This window comes from Zalophus californianus, chromosome 6 (genome assembly GCF_009762305.2).
Source record: "Zalophus californianus isolate mZalCal1 chromosome 6, mZalCal1.pri.v2, whole genome shotgun sequence".
NCBI classification, from domain to species: domain Eukaryota; kingdom Metazoa; phylum Chordata; class Mammalia; order Carnivora; family Otariidae; genus Zalophus; species Zalophus californianus.
The window spans coordinates 22951468-22975011 of record NC_045600.1 but is presented as its reverse complement, the minus strand read 5'-3'; the positions used below and the strand labels follow the sequence as shown (position 1 = coordinate 22975011).

General features: G+C 42.5%; 1 protein-coding gene across 23 annotated transcripts in view; it reads left to right on the top strand.

Moving 5' to 3' along the window:
* The window catches only part of NRXN3 (neurexin 3), a 1550403-nt gene that overhangs the window by 1026622 nt on the left and 500237 nt on the right, over positions 1–23544 (top strand). For 3 of the 23 annotated variants that reach the window (XM_035728040.1, XM_035728037.1, XM_035728038.1), the window contains exon 1: positions 4940–6087. The exons of the other annotated variants lie outside the window; for them this stretch is intronic. In XM_035728040.1, coding sequence (XP_035583933.1) covers positions 5844–6087 — 244 coding nt within the window. In that variant the 5' untranslated portion in view covers positions 4940–5843. Of the gene's footprint in view, positions 1–4939; positions 6088–23544 lie in introns of those variants that run through there. 23 annotated transcript variants of the gene reach the window in all.

The following is a 23544-nucleotide window of genomic DNA, read 5'->3' as shown; positions in this document are numbered from 1 at the left end:
TCTGTCCTTGAGTATAAGGAAAATTTGCTTCCATGATAAAATAGTTTCACTTGGACTTCAAAGAACGATGGCTAAGGTTTACCAGGAGCATTTCATATTTTTCTTATCCTTACAGAAATGTGTGAAATTCTAATGAAGTAGTTATCCCAGCACTATTGATCAAACTCAAGAAATTTGGAAAATTTCCTAAGGAAATTTTTTAACATCCAAACTCCTGATATCCCCATTTCAGCCACAGGGAGGACAAGAGAATAAGTATGGTGTTTATAAGAATGCTAAGTTAAAGGAAGAGAAGTCATATATACATTCTCTAAACTAAAATTATGCAAGGATGCCATTGTCTTTTTTTAAATCAAATACATTTAGAAGTGATGTTTAGGAGAATAATGCTTCTCTTTTATACCCCTAAATGGAAAATATAATCAAAATCTACCTTTTTTGCAGGATCACTTTCTTAAATGAGCAGAGGGATGAATTCCATGGCTGTAAATAAATCTGACATATAATAAAGCAAAGTTTGACTGTTAGCCATGTTAGCAGCCACCTGTATTTTTCAGAAATTTCATTTCATTTCACATTATGAGAGTTTAGTCGTTGTTTGTTTTTTGTTTGGTTTTGTTTTATTTTTCCTCCTCCTCAAATTACCTTTCGTGAACCATGAGAACTTAAGGGTTTCTGTCCTTCATATTTAGAAAAAAGGGGCCCTCACCTACAGGCTTAGGGCTCACGCAGAAACAGACTGCTCTGGATTCTCTGTGTCTCTGCAGTTATAGTAGATGTGCCCATGACAAACAACTTGACAGGTGTCTCCTGCTGGCAGTGATGTGGAAAGTCAGAGTCTATACAAGTGAGAACGGACACGTGCAGACACAAAACGTATTGTGAGATCAACAGGACAACTTCACGTTAGGTTCCTGGCACCTGGCACCATGAAATACTATCACAAGGCCTATTTTAAAAGCCAAAAGATTCCCAGACTACTTTATAGCTGAGGTACAGACCCAAAGCAAGGGTAAGGATTCTCACACCTTGTTTTGGGACCGGTGCGGAGTGCGGAGATTGGAACAGGTAGAGAAAATCTATAATGGCACATTCTAAAGTCTGAAGGAGTAGAGAAGCCCAGCTATTAACCAAGCAAATCCAGCTAGAGGCTTTTTTGTTGTTGTTTGTTTGGTTTGGTTAATATTTTTAAAACTACATTCCACTTAGAAACCTAAGGTTCCCCAAAGTCTGTTTTGGATTTTGTGGGGGTTTGTGCATGGGGAGCTAAGTGTGGTTGTTCCTGTGAAATTATTTATACTTTTCAACTTTAAATCAATGGTGAGCATAATGTTCTTAAATCCATTTCTCTTCTGTATCTTATCGGTGGGCTCATCTTGGGCTGCATGCTGTCACTCAAGGAGTGCACTAGAGAAGACAATTTAGGAGGATAGAGGGGAGCTTTCGATGGTAGTATATAGGTGATGACATCCTTCACCTGGGCTCAAGCTGCAGGCAGTGTTTAGAAGGCATCAGTGGAGTTAAAAATCTGAAAAAAATACATATATTTAATATATTTTATATGTCAGCCTAATGTAAATTTTAACAGGCCTGAGGTGAGCGAGAATTAGAAAGGAAGTCTCAGAGAAATATGTGGACTAGAGTAATAGACAGGAGGGACAGGAAACAAATGAAAAAAAAATCAACAGTGTGTTAAATTGGAGAAGGACATGCATTTTATCAGGATAATTGTGGGTTATCTCTTTGGAGTAGTAGAAGAAAAATAAACCAGTCTCAAATTTATCCTCTGATACGTCTTCTCAATATTTAGCTGGGTCCCTAAGTAGAAGCAGCCTTACCAGAATCCCCGGCTACTTCTTTTGACATTTTGCAAAAAGTAAATAAATAAATTATAAGTATGACAAGTAAAATGAATAGTTCCAGCTCTGACAGACCAGCAGCATTTCCAGATTTTGTACAGCATTAAGGATTTATTTTCACTTTGTTGCCTAGCAGAGAATTAATTGAAAGGTCCATCTAAGCTTCCCATGCTTCCTCGGGACGAAGTCAAAAACAGAATCCCCAACACTCAGTGCCAATTTAAAAAAAGAAGAAAAACATTACGTGGATAGGTGGTCAACTCATCAACTCTGGGAATACACATCCCTGGGGATCGATGTCACCGAAACCAGATAAATGGGTCAATGAAACTAATGGTTTTAAGAACATGTGACTATGAGACTGGCAACTGATTCATTGGATTGATTCATTCAGCAGATATTTACTGAGCTCCTACTATGTGCTACCCACTCTTCCACACACTGCGGATATAGAGAGAACAAGACAAAGGCTCAGATTTTAGGGAACTTAAGGAGCTAGAATATGAAAAAAAAATACAGATAAAATTATTTCAGAAAGCGGGTAGTACTGTGAAAGAAATAGAACAAGGTAATGGGATAAAGTGCCTTTCAGGGGTGGTGGTGGCTAAGTTTAGATGAGGGCCAGAGAGGACCTCTGGAGGCGTGACATGAAATGAACCAGTCACACAAAAATCTTGGGAAAAAGTCTTCCTTACAAGAGGCGACTACAAGTGTAAAGGCTTCCCCTTGGAAAAAAACTTGACACAAAGAGCGGCAGGAGGGTCTGGGAGACTGGAGAGTAGTGAGTGAGGGGTCACCTGGCAGAAGGTGGAGCTGGAGAAGTAGGGCAAGGTCACCTAGGTCCACTGAAGGCCATGACACAGTTAGAATAAATCCAAAGGGCAGTGAGAATCCATCTGGGGGACTAAATTAAGGAACAGTTGGATTGAAAGGAAATTATCATCTACTTTAGGGAACGAACTTAGGGTAGGAAGGTGTTTTTTGTTTGTTTTCTTTTTTTCTAACTTTCTACTAATAACATATGGCCCTAACCACATCATACTTCACCTCCTTGGAGTTTTAGCTTATTTTTCTTCTGAACAAAGAGTGTGGCCACTCTTTGTTGAATGCTATGCCAGATGTTGTAGATACATTATCTCATTTAAAATTCCTAAGAGCCTCATGAGGGAAGGCATTATCCACATTTTACAGAGGAGGAAACAGATTTAAATTGAGTCTCCATAAACCACCCCTCTTGCTTGCTGTAGTGCTCCTGTGTACATGTTGTTAGTTTAAGGCCACCATCCAAGGGCAAAAGACCTTGAAAGAAGGCCACCTCCTTTGGAGGCTTGTGGATCCCAGATCACCCTTACAGCTGAGAGCCAGACCAGTTGGGATGACTGCACCATTTACCATGAGGCAATGTGGACCTTTAAAAATACTGATTTCAGAACCAGAATGCCAAATCACCATCATCAATGCTAAAATGGACTTGATATTTGACCTTGAAGACAAGTCATCCATAAGTTTCTTAATGTTTATCTGTTAGAAATGCTGATTTCCTCAACATCTCCTCAGGGTGTCCCAAGGATGAATAGGATTGTCTAATCCCTGTTTGTTTGTTTGTTTTTTCTTCAGTGAGTTTAAAATGTTCATTGAGTAAAATAGGTGCTGTAAGCTCTTTTTTAAAAGACAAATGCCATCTAAATATTATATATATAGAGAGAGAGACATGGCGACATATAGATATACGATATATAGACAGATACATACATTTTAACATATATATGATTATGTATCTATGATATAGATGATTATATATGATATATAAATATATGATTTAGCCAGCAAGTATCATATAATATATACATGATTTAACCATCAAGTACTATTCCCTCTGCCTCCCCCCAAATGTAATGTGCTTTTTTAACTAAGGTGAATACGAGGGAGGAAATCAAAGCTAGCACGATCCCCCTGCTCCCCTCCCCCAGGTTTAGGAGGACTGTCCTTTGGGTTTATGCCTCCCGCTCTCATCATGCAGAGTGCGGGGGAACAGGGTGGCGGGGGTGGAGGCCGCATCCTCCAGAATGTCACTGTTCTCTGGCAGAGCCCTGGGTCAGCTTCCTCCTGGAGGCACAGATGGCCAGGACAGGCGCGCCAACCCTCTTCCTGTCACTCCCGCTCTCCCCTGCAGGTTCAGCGTGGATGTAAGATCCGCGCCCTCTGGTGCCCAGCGCCCTGGAGGCTCGGAGGCTTCACCCACCAGGGGCAGCGCCTCGGAGGCCAGTCAGGGGCGGGCCAGCCACTCGTCTTCCGCCAGCAGAAGCAGCCCTCGCCGCTTCTCAAGTTATTTGACCAGGACAGCTGGCGCGGGCGCTAACCCCTGGGACCTGAATTTCCAAGAGCGTCCTGTCCACCAGTGGGGTGAAAGCTGCCTTCTCGAAGGGCCTCCAGCCACCAAACCCCTCACCCTCCGGGGTCCCCAGGCCACCTCTTCCGTTCACTGTCAAGAGACAGGACGCGGGTTCCCGCCTCTCCCCCTGCGGGTGGGGGCCTGGGAGACTGGCGGAGCAGTGCTGACCGCCAGGCCAGGGGGAGCGAGCGGGCGGCATCACCGCGTGCAGCCGCTCCAGCGCTCTTGCTGACTCAAGGGGTTTATTTTTATTTCTATCTTGGGCTACTTCAGCTATAGCCATCGCCTGAATTTTTCTTCCCAAATTGTAAAAGGTGCCTTAATCATCCGAATTTGGCTTAATGCGCCTGAGAGAGAAGGGAAAGGGTGATTTAAAAAGAGAGCAAAAAAAGGCGCAGCGTCCCTCTGTAGGTCTGTCGGGCTCACTCATCCGCGCGCACACACACGCTCACTCTTCTGGGAGGGAGCGGAGCGCGGGGAGGGCAGCGGTGTGCGCGGGAGGCTCGCGCGGGTGTAGACGTGTGAGCGTGTACTTGAATGGGGAGGGCCGGGATTCCGGTCGCTCCGGCCCCTCCTCCCTCCCGAGCCAGCCAGTCCCTCGGCAGAGCGCTCGGGCTGCACTGATTTGCTCTCGGGAGTGCGCTATTTGCATATGACTTGCCCATTTGTGAATTTGGCTCCCCAACTCCTCGCTTCACTTCACCTGTGCCTCCCAGTTCCGCGCACTTTGCAGGCGTCCGCCCGCCTCTCCGCCACTTCTGCCGCCTGCCGGGCACCTCCTCTGGCGTTCTCCCTGCTCGCCCACCCACCTCTCTCCGCCCAGGGCCACGTTCGTTTGGGTGGCTGCTCCGCGCTGGCTTCCCCCTCCTTGCCTCTTTTCCTCCGGTCCTTCTCGTTCTCTTTCTCCGGCTGCTGCGGCTGCTGCTACTGCTTTTCATCCAGTTGGGAAACCCAGGACGCAGGCGGTTGCTCCGTGGCGCTCTTCCAGAACGCGCAGGGTTAACAGCCTCCGCGCCCTTCTACGGAGACTTCGGGAACACGCGAAGAACTCTCCCACCTGCAGCCCCCTTTTGCCTGGCAGTTCTGCAGTGCATCGCATGGAAGTGGAAAAAGAAAAAAAAATGTTCAGACTGCCTGGATGTTGGGATAAACTAACCTGAACCTTCTTGGGTCTCCTGCTGCCTCCCCCTTCTTCCTTCGTTGCCACCCTTTCTCTGTGTGGCTTTCCGGAGTGTGCAGTTGAGTCGCCTGGAGATCAGGAGGAAGCCGCGCTGGGCCTCCCCTGACATGTGTGGCATTCCAGGGCTCCCTAGGAGGGTCGCTATACCTGGGTGGACTTTGGCTTTCTAAATTTCAGCCCCGGGAAAGAGGAGATTTGCCTTCTTTCTTTGCCTTCTTTCTTTTCTTTTTTCTTTTTTTTTTTTTTTTTAACTGATTCATCATCTGTCTTGAAAGCGCTTATTCCCTCCCTCTTTCCAAAATACGGGCAAGTATTCCTGCTGCTATGATGGGCCCTTGGGCATCATGAACTTCATTACTCCTCACTGGCTGGAATTCAAACTGCCCATCGGTAGTGGTCCAGTGCGTTGACCATGCACCTGAGAATCCACGCGAGACGGAGCCCTCCTCGGGGGCCGGCCTGGACGCTTGGGATCTGGTCCCTCTTCTGGGGATGTATCGTCAGCTCTGTGTGGAGTTCCTCTAATGTAGCTTCTTCCTCCTCCTCTTCCTCGCCGGGGTCTCACTCTCAGCACGAGCACCATTTCCATGGCAGCAAGCATCACTCAGTGCCTATTTCTATCTATCGCTCCCCTGTTTCCCTTCGAGGAGGGCACGGTGGGTCTCTCTGCTCTTTATCCTTTTAATGGGGCATAGCGATTCCTTAACCCACTCGCCTTTCAGGTAATGTCAAGGGTGGGAAGATAATAAAAAATTGAATTTAAAATGATAAAAAGCATCGCATGTGCATGAGAGAAGAAAATGTTCAGTTCCCCCTTAAAGGCTAGTGTTTTCTGCCCCGGCCCCTCAGTTCTCTAATGGTTTCTCCTCTCCTTAGCTTTCTTATTCATAGCTTCACAAACACCACATTTTTCCCTTTGAACCTTCTGCCTCCTTCACTCTCCGCCCCCATGATGGCGAGCAACTTATAAGTCCCAGGTTTTGCACTTTGAGAATATCCATTCACCTTGCTTTCAACCCTTTTTTCAGATCTTGTTTTGGAGCAGGTCATAGGGAAATAGATAGGAGGGGTCCTTAGGTCTTCAGCCTGAAGTTGATGGAACTGCTGTGAAGTAACCTGTGTGGTGAAAGTCAGGGGGGAGAGTAGCTGAGTGTAAGAAGGCAGAAAATGTAATTAATAAAGAGTAGCCAGTATTGTTCATTTGAGCAGCTTTATGTTTGTCCACATGACTGAAAGACCAGTTGTTCAAAAAGCTACACATCTAATATTGCTAACTACTACATAGGAAGTGATTAAATAGATAAGACAGAGTCCATTTAGAATTTTCCCAAGTGTAAATTACAGTAACTTTGATTCCACCATTTATACCAATGTTATTTCAATTAAAGATAGCCCTGGTAGGCTTATTCACACAATACAGGGATGATGTGTTTTGCTCCCAACAACCCTCCTCACATAGCTATTGAAGGAAGAGATCTATGGCTCTTAAAGATCTATTCAGCTCCAAGCAAGCTGCCCTCTGAAAGGGCGATGTCGGCCACCAAGGTGGGAGTCTGCTGTAGTAAACTGTTCCAAAGAAAGGATCTTCAATATTTGTTTACTATCCACTCTACTCTGATGGCGAGGACAGTAGGAATCACAGAGCCCAGCAGCAGGAGCAGCTCTCAAGGGAGCGGCAGGAGTGAACCACACTCCAGGTCCCCTGCCCTAGCTTGTAGTTTGAAGACCTAGATAGAGCATGCAGACCCCATTCAGAACGTCAGTTCCTCCCACTGCCTCCTAGCCCTGGGCTTCTGCTCTGTACTTTCTGTGGTGTTAAGCGGAAGCACATTGAGAAAATGCCAGCACGTACTATGGCTCTTTCGGCTCTCTCTTTAAATTTTATTTGATGGAGTTGTCAAGCAGCTCCTAGCTTGTAAGGTTGGCGGAGAGGGGTGGTGGGAAGGAGTGAATGCTTGATCTTGATCTGGTTGCTGTTTTCTCTCTGACTCCTGGTGGGTCTGGTGTAGGCTTTCTTAAAAAAAAAAAAAAAAATAGGAGAGGAAAGAACTACAGTCACCCAAAAAGCAAAAGCCATTTCATCGAAATAGAAACTGTTAGCTCCTAAGGGGGAGAGGGACCTAGAGTGGGGGTGGGATTGTAAAGAGTGGGAAAGAAAAAGAGGGGAGTGGGAGATGGAGGAAGCCAGACAGATGATTACTAATAGCCATAATTAAACATGGAAAGGCTCAGCGATAATTAGCTAAATTTCACTAATTAGTGTAAATGATCAGCAGGGAAATGGATATTATGCATTAGTTAGAGGTTATAGGCTGGCAGAGTCTTGATGTTTTCTGTTCAGGATGTAAACAGTTAAAAGCAGCTACTAGTTAAGTGATGGTATTTGCAGAGCCTTACTTCCCAGGGGTTCCTAAAATCTGTCAATCTCTCTCTCTGCTCTCTGTCTCTGTTTCTCTCCCTTTCAGCTAAAAGGGCTAAAGGGGTTGAGCCTTGCACAGATTAAACACAGCTCTTTTCTATTGACTTCATTTCTTCAAGGATCAGTTGCTCAGTAACTTCTGAATCTTTTTGACTCATTCCCAGTCTGGTTTCTCATTAACCTGCATCTGATAAGATTCAGTGTGATGGAAAAGGAGAACGGAGTAAATAAATGACTAGAAACCCCAGAAAAGGCCCTCACCCACCAGAGCTGTGGAATGCAGTGAACCCCAGGGTCTGGCATGGCTAAGTTAAGAAAGCTCATGAATTCACCTCTTGAGTATGCTCTTTAAGTCCTGAAGTCCTATCCCATTGATTTGGGGCTTGGAGAGAGAATGCATCTATATTAAGTAGGCTCCTTGCGTATTTAATTAATGTTTTTGAGCTTGAAAACAAGAGAAGCAGCAATCAACAAGATGCCCCAACTTCTGACTCCAATCCCACATCCAAGCTGCAACCTTTTGTGTCCTGAAAAGACCAGAAGACTCCTCGGAGCTTTGCTAATGCACCTCCCATTCTTACTTGGAGTACACTGTTTTCTCCTAGTCCTAACTCCAGGACCACTAGGAGTTAGTCAACTAACACAGTTGTTTTAAAAAATCTCTTGGATGGAGGCACAGCACTATGAGACTAATGTTGTTACTAATAGTTCTCTGCAGAGTTAAAAGCAGTAGACTCTTTTGTCTGGGAAGGAGTAAATGCCCTTCATTCTGGTATAAAATGAAAACTAGAGCCTTGAGTCCAAGAACTTTCTTTGAACTTGGAGATGTTTGTTTGTTTGTTTTACGCTGGTTCCCCTTGCTCATTTCCTGAGAAGCCAGAAGTCCTCAGAGTTGTCCTGTTAATCAGTTTTTGTCACTCCTCCGTCCAGACCACCCTGCCCAGGGCAGCCTAGAGAAGGCTGTGCTCCTTTATGAGTGCAGGAGACTAAGACCACAAGTGCCTGAAGCACCGAAAATACTCTACGGTTAGGATTCTGTCTCAGGACAGAATCAACTCTCTCTCTTAAGTGGGATCTAGTAAGTTTTCCCCTCCGTTTGTCCCTTCTCTCACTCAGGCTCCCTGCTTTCTGCCATGCTCTCAACCTACTTAGTAGTCAGCTAACATTTATTGAACATTTACTATGTGTCAGGCTGTGTGCTACTTGATGAGGATAGAAATCCACATAAGACATTGTGGTGTTTAGCCAGGGATAATTTCAGAAGTATTTTGATCAACTATAAAAGATAAGTGCTTCTCTAATGTAAAAATATGGGCAATGGAGTGAGGATCCAGCTACCAATTAAATTAATTAATATACAATTTAAATAGTCTTTATAAAATACAGTTTTGCATTCTTCTGTCATTCAGAATATCCATATAAGTATTTTTCATCCTCAACTTTATTTCCATGCTTAAATATCATGCTTATCAAAGCTCCTAGGTAGTTTAGTGGTACGGGAAGTAGAAATACGAAAATACATTTGTTTACCAACCTTCAGTTTCATAAAGGAGGTTTGTATATTTTTTCTCCTCCCCCACCTTTAAGAACTCCAGTGAGCATCTGCCTAAAAAATGCTTTCATACTTAGTAGTTTAGAAAACTGACTTTTCTGAGAATCTAGGTTTAGTATGTGCCTTGCATTTTATCCTCCATAAAATAGTAGGCCTTCCTGACTCTTTAGGAATGTAGGGAAACTCGTTGAGGACACAAAACTCAATTTTATTTTATTTTATTTTTTTAAAGATTTTATTTATTTATTTGACAGAGAGAGAGCACAAGTAGGCAGAGTGGCAGGCAGAGGGAGAGGGAGAAGCAGGCTCTCCACTGAGCAGGGAGCCAGATGTGAGGCTCGATCCCAGGACTCTGGGATCATGACCTGAGCAGAAGGCAGCTGCTTAACCGACTGAGCCACCCAGGCGCCCCACAAAACTCAATTTTAAAAGGGAACACACCACAATGTATTTAGAGGAAAGTCTCCTGCTTAGAAACCAGGGTGTGTGTGTGTGTGTGTGTGTGTGTGTGTGTGTGTGTGTGTGTGTGTGTGTGTGTGTGTGTGTGTGTGTGTGTGTGTGTGTGTGTGTGTGTGTGTGTGTGTGTGTGTGTGTGTGTGTGTGTGTGTGTGTGTGTGTGTGTGTAGGGGAGGCAGCCTGAGCCCTATTTGAGTCATCTCAGCAGAAGTGGTGGCCTGATCCTGCTAGTGACGCACGTGCCGGGCATCCTTCTTGTAAGAAATTGTGCTCCTCATTCATTGTCACAAAGACCTACCTCTTAACTTTTTCCAGCCATGAGGCTTGTTTTACTCTGATGTGTTGAGCACTTTCCTCTGCTCAGCCAGCTGCTTCCTAACCGCATTCTCTCTCCCTTCCTTCTTGGGATTCGGTTTGCTTAATAATTCATAGTGTTGGTTGACAGATAAAATTGTAAGATTTATATGTCTTTGGCCTTGGTGATGAATTAATTAAATTGGTTTCTCCTTCTTTCTCTCCTCTAGATTCATTGTTTTACTTCTCTCAAATTTGCTGGCAAGTGGTAGGTTTTGGGGATTCACTTGTTCTTGAAAGATTACCAAAGGAAGATTATAGTATCCTCCTGTAAATTTCCTTAGGACTTTCAGTGGGGATCGGTGCATGAGAGGAGATGAGGACTGCCATATCATAGGGACAGGAGATGAGATCATTGGAACAATTGCTTTCAGGAAACAAACAAAAACCTTCACCAGACTGGGTGATGGCTGGAATTCCATAGTAAGAATTTTATTGTTTTATCATCTGATTTTGAATCTAGGAGGAATAACATTCTCCGTTTAGTGAATGATCTCAGAAGGCTTGTTTCACTAGGACCCTGGGTGATGTGAGAGGAAGGCAGATCTCTGAAGATAAACCTTGAACTTATCCATACTTCCCCTCCTTCTATTAGTTTGTTAGGGCTGCCATTAAAAAAAAAAAAAAAAAATCACAGACTGGGTGGCTTAAATGACAGAAATTTATTTTTGCACAGCTCTGGAGGCTAGAAGTCCAAGGTCATGTTGTTGGCAGATCTGGTTTCTTCTCAGGCCTCTCTCCTTAGCTAGTAGGTGGCCACCTTCTCATCATTTTGTCACATGCTCTTTGCTCTTTGTTCATGCATCCCTGATGTTTCCTTGTGTGTCCAAATATCCTCTTCTGTGAGGACACTGGTCAGGCTGGATTAAGGCTGACCCAAATGTCTCATTTTAACTTAATCAAAAAACTTTTTAAAGGCACCATCTCTAAATGCAGTCACGTTCTAAAGTACTGGGGTTTAGGGCTTCAACATCCGAGTCTTGGGAGGACACAGTTCAGCCCATAATGCACCTCCTTCTCCCCTAGGACACAGTCCCTGGGAAGTAAGTAAAAACGTACCATTCAGTGAATCTCTGCTAAACTCAAACTTTCACAGTGGAAATATAAAACCTTCAGTAACAGCAGTAATAATTTACAAAACTGATACGATGGTGCCTCAAGAGGAAATAGTCTGTTTATTTGGAGAAAACAACACCAGTAGGTTTAGTTCAACCTTGTGTTTGCTTTCCTGTCAGTTTAACTTGTGTGACCCAGTCTATACCTAGTTCTGTTTGTAGACTAGTTCCGTTTGACTCTAGCCACGTGCTCTGCAGACAGACTCCAATGTCCACACTCCAAGACTCTCTCTCTTTAGATCTGCTGCCATTCGAGGCCAGACCTTCCTGCCCACCCAGTGACTTCCTTTGTAAACTGCAGTTGCCCATTCTTTTCCTTTCCTGAGACACACATCACCAACTCCCTTCACATCTCACTTTTCAGGAAAAAAAAAAAAAGAAAGAAAAGAAAAAAAAGGTGAAATCAGTATAAACTCCCACTTTTTTGGCAACTGAAAAATATGTCCTTTTAACAAAGTATCAATTTCATTATTTTTCTGTTGGATTTTTATTTTGTGAAAGTTCATCTTAAAATATAAATGGGAAGTAATCTGTCTACGTCATGACATGTCATGAGGCTTGGGTAAGGGAATGTATGACAATTATCAAGCAACTTGATAAGAAAAAATCAGACTGCAAATCCCAAGCAACGGATTCAGCTCTTTGTGGAATGAGTTTTTTGAGTGTTTTTTTTCTTTCATTTTTGGTTTTGTTTCTGTAGTCAGATACTTTTGAAAAGTGACTTTTGAGAAAATACATGCTTATGAGGATGACAGGTGAATGATAATAGAGATGGGCAGTGTGATGGTAGATGGCCGTGGGGACAATCAACCGCAAGATTTAGAATTGGAAGAACTAGTTCTCAGTCTTTTTTCTGTCACTTAGGAGCTTTGTGATCTTGGATAAGTCATGAGGCTTGACTGACTCAGTTTCTTTATCTCTCAACTGAGAATAGCTATAATAATACCACACAGATGTCACAGAATTGTGAAGAAAGTAAACAAGTTGTGCTTTCTACATTGCAAGCTACTATGTACAGATTACATATCCTATGAGAACTATTTTAACGACAAAGCTCTTCCAGTTCCTGGTACAAAATCGAGCTTCTGGGTTGAATGGCTACTGGTTGGTAGTTTGAGGTTAAAGAGCATGCATCTACTGCTTCTCCTCATTTTCTTATCTGCAGCAACACTTTTTGCCTTCAAGGGGAGACAACTTTAATATGTATTTCCTTGTTTATGGCACTAAACGAATATAGCATGTGTGGTCAGCTTGTGCTTTTTGATAACATGTAAAAACCATGCCAGGCAAAGTTTAGCCTAAAATGACAAATAGCAAACTGTTTGGAAGCTGAGAAATCTAGTGAAATAAAAGGGGAGAGGCCCCTAAGAAATATTCTGAGATCATTTTGGAAGTGCATAATTGGATCATGTTTCTAGATGACGTCTGCTGAATTTAAACACTCCTATATGATGCTCAGCACCCATTGAAAACTTGAATTTTTAATCTGGTTTATGCTAGGAAAAAGACAGGTCTTTTTAGGACTACTATTTTTAGATCTGGAAATAGAGACTTTCTCTAAATGTCCCTTCTGGTGCTTCTCCTCACCAGGACTCAAAGTTATAGAGGAGGTGGGAGCTTGGGAGGTGCTGGAATGCTTAGAGTTGACTTTGTGGAGCCCAAATTTAAACCAGAATTCTTCTGGAGTGAACATTACACTGGGCCATAGATATCACACCTAGTTTTTTCCCTGACAAACTCTGTGACTTTGGATATGACATTATGTTTTTAAATCACATTAGTCTTTTAACATTTAAGCACGCTATGGGATATCTTCATCTACTAACCTGTCTTCTTTCTTTTACCTATAGTTTTCTGCATGCCATGTAGTGTGTATGCGCCTTAACACTGCCATTGGGGGAAAATTGGCTTTTTCATTTCTTCCTTATTTGTGCAGTGAGCAGTTTGAGTGAGATGATCTCTCCAAGTGGTTCTTGACGCAAGGACCGCATGCTTCTCCAATTTGTACGCTTTTAAATGTACCACTGTGTATCTTACACGGGTCTGAGTTCCCCAGGTCTGCTGGGTATTTTATAGGTTTGTTTTCTTGACTAATGACCCATGCCAAAGCTGCAACCAGGTTTTCTCTTTTTCCCTCTGACAGAAGCCGAATCACGTGCAAGAATGGCACACTGTAATGTTAGAAAGCCCGCCATCCAACTTCACCACAGCATCATATCGAGACAGGAAGAACACAGCTTTCATTTAAACACATCTTATCAGCATTAGAAAGGAATTCTGTGTTATTTTTAAGATGCTCTTCTGTGTTTAGCTATATCAGAGCAGAGGGCAGCATAGCAACAGAGTTTATAAAGAGCAAGTGGTTTATGTCTGCTTGTGTTAGAGTTTTGAGAGACTTGCGTGGATCATATACCTTCACATTGCACACACCTACTGTGTGCCAGGCCCTCCTCCAATTATTTACATATATGATTCCATTTAATCCCCACAAGCCTTTAGTATTCATAAGGTTACCACCATTTCATACATAAAAGCAATGAGACTCAGAGAGTTTATGCGTCCCGACCAAAGTACTATGGTGGTAGAGCCATGATTCAAACTCAGTTCTGTGCACAAAGTTCTTGGCCTTTCTGCTATACCACACAGTCCCTTATCTCAAGAAACAGGAAGCAAATACAGCAAGCTCTTTTATCAGGAATAAGGTGTACAGGTTATTGAGAAGTTCTGATTGATGTAATCGGCACACCTTTGCAAAGCATCTACCAGAGTGTCCAGTTCATAATAAGTATTTGAATGTCTCTCAGTCCGCCTGAACCCATTCTGACCCAAGGAGATACTAATGAGAAGGAGCAGACAGATGAAGCATCCACACCAATACATGTTTTTTTGAGTGAATGAGTAAATGACTGAGTGAGGTGCCGCATGATTGGTTCTTGTTTATTAGGAGATAGGGATGGTTGTTTATAGAAGAGCGAAGGGCACGGGAAGTCATGTATTTCTCAGAAGCACACCAACAGGTTTATAGAACCTCAGGGCTACAAGAGAGCTTAGGGATTGTCTGACCCTCTTATATTCCAGATGGGCAAAGTGAGGATTTGGCTCTAGGCATCCAGTCAGTACCGAATCAGTGGGAAATTAGGCAATATGACTCCAACTCCGCCATCTTTTTTTCACTCCTCTGCTGAAGGGCCAGCTTCTCACTCCTTCGGGACCCCTTCTCAAGTTGCAACCTCGTGTCCCATCTCTCTTTCTACAGACTGATCTTTCTTTTAACCGGATTAAGTCCTACAGGATTGGATTCTGCCAGCAAAGGACTTCTCTGGGCTTCTGTAAAAATTAATTTTCCATGTGCATTTTTCTAATAGGTGCCTGGCTTTGTGCTAAGAGGCAGGCTTTCTTGGGGGTGTCTGGAAGGCTTTCTCTGTATGGGAGACTCCAGTGTGGGAAAGGACTCAGGTTCAGGTTCCTGTGTAGGGAGACATTGCCTGCCCCAGTTGGGTCTCCTCCCCAGAAAGCAGAGGGAGATAGCCTACATACTCACCTGTCTGTTTCCCATCTGGAAGCCACAACTGAGTTACTGTACAAAGACATGTCCCCTGACCCAGTCCCCACCTCTTGCTTACCAGCTAATGAGTGGCTTTGGGAACAGAAAACTTGTAGAAACCAGCAAGCCATATTTTCTGAGCTACTGTTATTACCCTCCCTTTTTTACTGTTTTGAAATATTTCTGTCATCCCCCCACATTGGAACATAACTGTGTGTACTCTTGAGTGACTTTCCCCCAAACTATGAATTTCAACTCTTTCTGAGACAGTCTTTCAGAATTTGAATATAATTACATGCTTTGGGTGCAAATTGTGGTTTTGGCTACATAAGAAACTAATGGAAATGATCTGCCTGTTCCTGTAGTTTACAGATTATATGCTTCAGAACTGGGGCTATATATTTAGGCTACTCTTCTGTGTGGCACATTAAAATGAAAATGAAGTTGGGGTGAGCCACCTCAGTTGCTAGGCAGGTTGATAGAGCTCAGCATTAAACTGAACCAGTGTTGGGCGTTTTACTCAGCATTTATTTGCGTTGCCCCTTTGTCATTTGATGCTGTCCTCGAAGGGGAGGGAGAGGACATAGGCAGGGCCAGGCTGTCTGCAGAGACTCAAACAAGGAAGAAGAAATAATTACCTCCAACCCCCAAGTGGAATGAGCACATTTTAGAATTTGAAATTGCCACGCAGAGATCTCTTTCTGAAGAGCAGGGAAGACTTGAAGTCAAGTGCACAGGTGTGGCCACATCTTCGGGGACATGGACTTGGGCAGACCCTTCTCTTCAGATTAGGGCCAATGACTAGAAAGAGAAACTAGTGTCCCCCATTTGGCCTTGCCTCAAGGGCTCTAGAAAAAAGGCCATCACTCTGGTTAAAATGTTTTCATGTGCTTCCACAGCCCATTTAATTCCTGGTCTCAAATCCTGGACATATCATGAACAAGTAGTTACAGGCAGCAAAGGCTTTGGGGCTTCTTTATAAGTGATAACTAAGAGGGTAACTCCAATTTCTTTAAATCCTCAGTTTTAATGAAAGACTGAAGGCCCTCATGAAAAACTAGATCACCGGTAAAATAAAGTAAGCCCTGCTTGGATTCTTGGGGTTCATTTTAGCAGCATTCTGATTATTTAAAAGTTTGAAAGGATGGTTAAAGGGTTAAAGCTCAGGTAGAAATTTGGCTGACAGAATAATTTGGGTGGAGGGGGGAGTCCTGTGGTTTGGATAGTCAAGGTTTTGTTGTATATCTTTTTTCTTAAACCAATTATTGTCTATCTCTTTCCATAAGCCACTATCTGCATAATTGGATGGTGAATTATGTGTTCACTTATGTCAATTCAATCTTCTTAGATAAAATAAACCCAAGAGAGGAGACTTCTATGCTTTCACAAGAATGATAATAATACCTACCTGACTCTTAATAATTATAATAACAATGTATCACTTTCATGTGTGTTCTTTCAGTGTGCCTGGCACTCTTCTAAAGCTGTTAGCTTGTTTAGTTCTCCTATGAGTTGATATAGTCATTTTCCCATTTGAAAGATGCAGACACTGAGGCATGGAATGTTTGAGGCATAAATTCAGGTCATAAAATAACACGTGGCCGAGCCAGGTTGGATATCTAAGAAGTTTGAATCTGGACCTGTGCTCTTAATATTTAAATACTCACGCAGTATTACCTGGGATGGTGGGGGAAAAAATTCTCAAAGTAATATTTTCAACTGCAGTGTCTGGCTCTTTTTAAAAGGTCTTTTGTGTTAGACCTAGAGCCAAGATTAATTATGAGGACTGTGAAATCTTCTAAACTTAGCAGCTGACAGTATGCACTTACTTTGTGTCAGTCTTTTGGGTTTCTCCACCTAATTCCAGCATGTCTGTTTGCACGGGGGCCAAGCAATTCTCTCAGATACCAATTCAACTCCATTCTGATGCTTGTCTACCTGGAGGCAGCACCGGATTCCACAGGCTGAGAGGGTTCAAGTCCTACAGGACTGCTGCCCCCACTGCCAACCCCTACATCGGATGCCAGTCACCATCTAGGTTGTTACCTGTCCTTCTGACCAGCCAGCTCTAAAGCAGATGGCTCCCCATACCCTCTCTTTGAGTTCCATTATTTTTCTAGCACATGTCACCAAACTCAGGAAACCCATTTACTTACAAGATTATCAATTTATTATAAAAGGATACAACTCAGGAACAGCCAGGTGGAAGCGCTATGTAGGCTCAGGTATGTGGGAAGGGACGCAGAGCCTCCATGCCCTTTCCAGGTGCACCATTCTCCCCAATCTCCATGTGTTCAACCTGGAGGCTCTCCAAACCCTGTCTTTTTGTTATTGTTGTTGTTTTTATGAAATTTTTTGGTCATCTGAATGACCAAATATATATGTCTATAGGTCATAATATCAGTCAGATATTAAACTGAATGCTTTATCTTATCTCATTTCATCTTTACCAACCATCTTTCAGTGTAGGTGCTATTATTATCAGGAATGTAATAAGGAAAGAAATGGAGACTCAGAATTAGGCAATTCATTTTAAGTTCTTCCACCTACTAAGCAGTCAACCCCTTGCATCTATTGAACTTGTATTGAACAAACATAAGCCTATTTCCTGGTATTGAGAGCAACTGATCGGAACACTTCCCTATATTCACAAGTCTTATTATATTATAGGAGATTGCCTGTGCTTTCTGAAACAGCCTTTGGAAACTCACACAAGTTTCAGAGTCAGCTGGTAAAGAATGGTTACATATTCAATGAAGAGTGAGGGACCCCTCCACTGATAAGGAAGCCCATTGGTGACTCACCTACCTCATTTTTGATTCACTGTAAGAAATTCATTTATCAGGAAATTTAGTCTCCAACAGTTACTGTGGGCTTTCTCCTCAAATTATGGTGTTAGGTAAACCACCAAAACTTCCTGGTTTTAGTTCTCTTACCTGCAAAATGAGAGAGATGCAATTAATGATCTTGAAGTGGCCTTCCACCTTTGTTTTTGCAAGTTTGGTATTCATCTTTCTTTCTATCAGCACCGACAGGCAAAGTTCTAATGATTTCTAAAACACCTCTTCACTCTTATTAGGTCACCTTTGAATCTACTTTTATTTTTGGCCCTTTGTACCTATGGCAGAAGTTCATTAATTATAAGGGTAAAACTAATGAAACAAAGATTCCAAGAGTGGCAGTGGTTTTCACTTTGGGTATTTGTGTGTATATGTACATGTGGGTGAATGTGTGAGCCAGAAAAAAATAATTTAACATAAAGACCTTGATAACAACCTAATTAGCTCCTGACCTGGAATATAAAGTCAGACAGGAGTCAAACCTGCCGTGCATTAGAGATGTAGGGATGGTTCAGTACCAGCTTCTTATAGCTCTGATGTCATTTACCAGTGCATTGTGTCACAGGGGCTCATGTTATAATGTCAATTATAGTTGAAGAGGGGGACATCTTTAATGTGAGATAGGAATATAAACCTGGAGCCTGGGCCTCTATGGCCAATCCCTCTCTTTCAGATGATATTTTTAGGGATTTCCATGCCAGAGGACCATTTTGTATGTATGCCCCGCTACCCCCATCATCTGTCAGTTATTAAGGACCTATTAGACTAGCTATCATATAAGAACACTCTCTCAGAACATGCTGAGATAGTGATGTTTTCATTTCCCTGCACAAGTAACTTTGAAATAGACCTATCACCTAAATGCTAAGTTTCTCAGTCCCTGGGGTGATGCCCCCCAAAAAATATTCTGATGGAAGGCCCTCACTGGACTCAAAAGCTGCTTTGAATTTGTGGAATTTTCAGATATTTGACTTAGAAGACATTTTTAGAGACGTTTTCCAATCAAATTATTTTTCACGTGAAGAAGCTAACATCCCAGGAGTTTGTGAATTGTTCCCAAATCGCACTTTTCCAATTCAGGGTGAGTTGGGGCTACAATACCCATTTTCAGATTCGACTTAGTCCTCTTTAGGCTGCACACAATATTAATACTCAGGCTTTCCAGGCCACCTATTTTGCTGCAGACAAGGAGATGATGGTAGTCTCTGGTACAAGTGGTATACTAAATCAGCACAGAGGTAGCAGAGAGCACGATAGCCAAGTTATTTCAAACCCTCACACCATTTGCCTTAATTGCCATCACAGAATGTGGTTCTCATTCCATCCCCGGCGTACCATGCCCTCACAGGGTCCCAGCTTTCTCTCTGCCCCAGCAGCCTCGAAGGGAAATTCAGTGTGCTGCAGTTCAATCAAACCATTTGATGAGAGCTTTCGAGCCTAATTACATGGAAGGTTTCATCCAGTGAAAGGAAAGAGGAAAGAGAAAGGGGAGAAATTAAATTGAAGTGTAAATCAGTCAAGAGCTTAGAATCCCGTGCTTTCTTTCTTTTTAATCAAGAGTAAAATGAGAGGAGAGTTTTAAGGATCATCAGAAGACACTATTAACTACCTAAGGAGTTCTTGACTGAAGTTGGTTTGTCATGAAAAGAAAAGTGTACAATCTGTCCAACAAAAGAAATAGCCAAAGGTGATGCTTTGGTTTAGGACAATGATGCTGAGGAACAGGACAATTTGTTTTTCAGTGACTGTGTCATCTTTAATTCCTCTAGATGGCTAACGTATTTTCTTGCTGATGATGTAATAAATATGTAGTGTCCAACTGGGGTAATTTTATATTGTGTAGGAAAGGGTAGTGTTTTCAGTTCATTCAATATTGGACACTACACCTGAAATCAGTATTCAAAATTTTGGCCTGTTTCCCTGGAGGTTGACATAGGTTTGCTCTAAAATTACTTGATATTTATAGAATGCTTTACAATATTGTAGAAAAATTTGTGATCTTTTTGACCCTTGCCATAGCTCTCTGTGGCAGGAGGACAGGTGGTATGGTTGTTATTCGTCCCACTTTTTTTTTTTAAGCTGATGTAATCAAAACTAAAGAAGCATAAATGACTTGACTAAAATCATTCAAGTATTAAGTGACAGAGCAGTAACTGACACCCAGCTGCTGTCTACTACATTGCTTTACATGACTTAGTATCTTGTGTAGAATTCCTGGACTTTCCAGTATGAGAAGAAGGGGAGGAGAATAGCAGAGAAGATAGCATTTAGCAAAGAATGGTTAGGACAGGGAAGGCGTGAAACACCTTAATTATTGAATACTTATGGTGAGTAGTGCAGGGTCCTGGCCTATGTTCTGCAGTGAACAATTGAAACATGGACCCTATGTTCAGAGGCTTACAGTATGGTTATAGATGTCTTAAGCTGATGCTTAGATCTGTCCTTTCCATCCCTACATCATCCCCACCCATGTCACCTGGACAGTTGCAAACCTCCTTAACAGACCTTCCTAGGGGCGCCTGGGTGGCTCAGTCATTAAGTGTCTGCCTTCAGCTCAGGTCATGATCCCAGGGTCCTGGGATTGAGCCCCGCATTGGGTTCCCTGCTCTGCGGGAAGCCTGCTTCTCCCTCTCCCACTCCCCCTGCTTGTGTTCCTTCTCTCGCTGTGTCTCTCTCTGTCAAATAAATAAATAAAATTTTTAAAAATAACCAGACCTTCCTAAACTTCCAATTGCCCTTCCTGTCCACACTCCCCTCACCACTGGGGCCATCCATCTGAAGTACCAGTCTGGTCACATCACTCTTCCATAGACTCCTCCTGGCCTACAGGATGAAGTCTTATCAGATCATGTCACTCCCTCTGTTCCTAGAATAAAAGCTAACCCCTTCCGTTCATGATCTGGACTCCACTTATGTCCAGCCTCATTTCCTAACATGATCTTTGACCACCTTGGCCGCCTTCTTCTTGATGGTGGTGGTGTTCCTTGAACATTGCCGATTTTGTTCCCACCATAGGGCCTTCATATTATCTGTCCCTTCTCCCCAGAATGTTTTCATTTTTATCCAGACTGCCATATGGCCCCTCCTTTTTATTGTAACATCAGGCTCCAACTTCAGTGTCATTTCCTCAAGAGCCCTTCCTTAATGACTTAGTTTAAACAACATTCTTTTAAATCCCTGTCCATCATTAAGACCTTCTTTTCTTTTCTTTGTAGCACAGATCCCTCCATGAAAATTCTTTTTGTGTGTACTGCTTCTGTCAATCTGCTAGAATATAAGATCTGAGAGCAGAAGCCTTCTCTGCCTTCTCATGGTTGTATGTCCAGAGCCTACAACAGTGACTAGCAAGGAGTGAGTTACCATAAACATTTGCTGAATGAATGGATGGATGAATAATTGACAGATATCCCCCTTCAAATATAGCTCCCACTCAACCTTTAGTCTCAATTGTCATGAGGGTCTTACAAAACTCCATGACTTTAGATTGCATTGCTCCACTGATTGTGAATCTCTCTCACTCATTTTCACCTTACGGCCCACTCCGAAGTGTTTGGTCCACAAAGGTTTCCCTACCTTCTACTGGCACAGTGAATTTCTCAGACTTCTGTGTTGTTCTCCTCAGTGCTTTCTCATAGAATAATTACATTATTAAACATATATTAAGGCTCTTACTGCATTCTAGGCATTGTCCTAGGTGCTAGATTTTATATAAGTACAGCTCAGCCCTGCAATACGGTCATGCTTTGGCAGAAGAGCTCACTCATTTTATTAAACATACAGTATTGAATTGCTATTATTTGTTGATGGTGATTGTTTCTCTCACTTGGTTCTGACTTCCTTATGGATAATGAATGAATTGTTTTGCATGACCAACGTAGTTCTTGTTTTATAAAAGGTGCTTGATGGTATTCATCAATAGAAGAATCTAGTGAGTGGGCTGAGAGATAAAAACATAAAGTATCTTAACACAGAATAGTGTGGCAAACATCATGAGGTGGGAAGAAACTACTCTGGGAATATAGAGAGGGAAATGCCATAACCTATTGGACAACAAAAAGCACTCTGTGGGAGAGGTAAACTTTCCATTGTGTTTTTTTTTTTAATTTTTTTGTTAAGATTTTATTTATTTATTTATTTATTTATTTGACAGGGAGAGACAGTGAGAGAGGGAACACAAGCAGGGGGAATGGGAGAGGGAGAAGCAGGCCTCCCACCGAGCAGGGAGCCTGATGGCGGGGCTCGATCCCAGGACCCTGAGATCATGACCTGAGCTGAAGGCAGACGCTTAACGACTGAGCCACCCAGGTGCCTCTTCATTGTGTTTTGAAAAATGATTTTTATAGGCATGCAGGACAGAGAGTAGAGAGTATATGGTGGAAAAAACAATAGAGGGTTGTTCAGGGATCAGTAGCCCACTTCGCTGATTGTTGGGCATGTAAAGGGATGTTGAGAGAAGAGTTGGCAAAGGAGATTATGGCTCTTTGATGGAGGATATTGAGAAATACTTATAGTAACTATTGACACCTTTGGCATTTACAGTGTGCAAACTAGTACTGTGAACATTATCTGACTTATTCCTTTCAAAGACCTTGTGTGTGTGTGATTGTTTTTTGTTTTGTCTTGTTTGTTTTTATATCATCGCTATTTACGAGAGAGGAAAAGGGTCAAGGCTAAAAAGTTGATGCTTAATTCTTACAGGAGGGTGCTATGTCTTTTCAAAATGTAAATCTGGTTTTGTAACTCCCTTACTTAAAAAAAAAAAAAAAAAAGCAAACAAGCAACAAACGTTTTTCTTCACAGGCTTCCACAGGCCTTCAAACAAAGACAAAAGTGTTTGATGTGGTCTGGGAGACCCTGCCTGGTCCACCATTGCTGGCATTTTTAGCCTCCTTACCCACCAGACCCTTCCACTCTTTCTGTTCCAGCTCCCTGGCCTCCTCCCAGTCATTGCTACTCTCCCGCTACAGATTTGCCTTTGTTCATCCCACTTAAGCAGTACCCTTCCTCTTTCCTTGGTTGACACCCACTTAGACCTGGGGTTTCTACTTCAGTATATAACCTCCTCTAGGAAGCCCTCCTCCACTTCCTTGAGAAATTCAAATTCCCCCATTGTAGGTTCTCAAACCTTTGGGAGTTCTCCCCTTTGTACACAGTTATATTTACTTTTGAGATTATTTGATTAATATCTGTTTCCCTGAGTAGACTGTAAAGTTCCATTGGGATCAGATGGGGTCACAAGATTTAACAAGTAAAAATATAATACACCAAATTAAATCTGATATTCAGATTACCAACTTTTGTCTTTAAGTATAAGTATGTCCCATGCAATATTTGAGACATATTTGTACTAAGCAATGTTTTTTGTTGTTGTTGTTTTTCTGAAATTCATATTTAACTGGTATCATATATTTTAGCTGGCAACCCTTGAAACTACATCTGTTTTTGTTCCTAGCACAATAGCTGGGGGTACAACAAATAGTTAATCAACCAATATTTGATGAATAAATTGAAATTGGTTAAAAATATATTCTGGCAGTGCCATGTAGGATGAATTGGTAAGACAAGAGGCTGAGTCTGGAAGGACTAATTAGCAAATTCTCACAGTCATCAAAGGTAAAGTTAGTAAGGGCTCAAATCGGATGGTGGCATTGAGGCCAGAAAGATGGAGATGTGTAGGAGGAATATTTCTAAGGGGGGATCAGAATTTGCACAAGGGTGACCATGTAGCAAACCCACACTTTGAGGGGTAAGGGAAAGGGTCATTTCAAATCACTATGATAGGGATCAAGACAGTGATAAAGATAAGAATAAATCTAACCCTCTCATTTATATA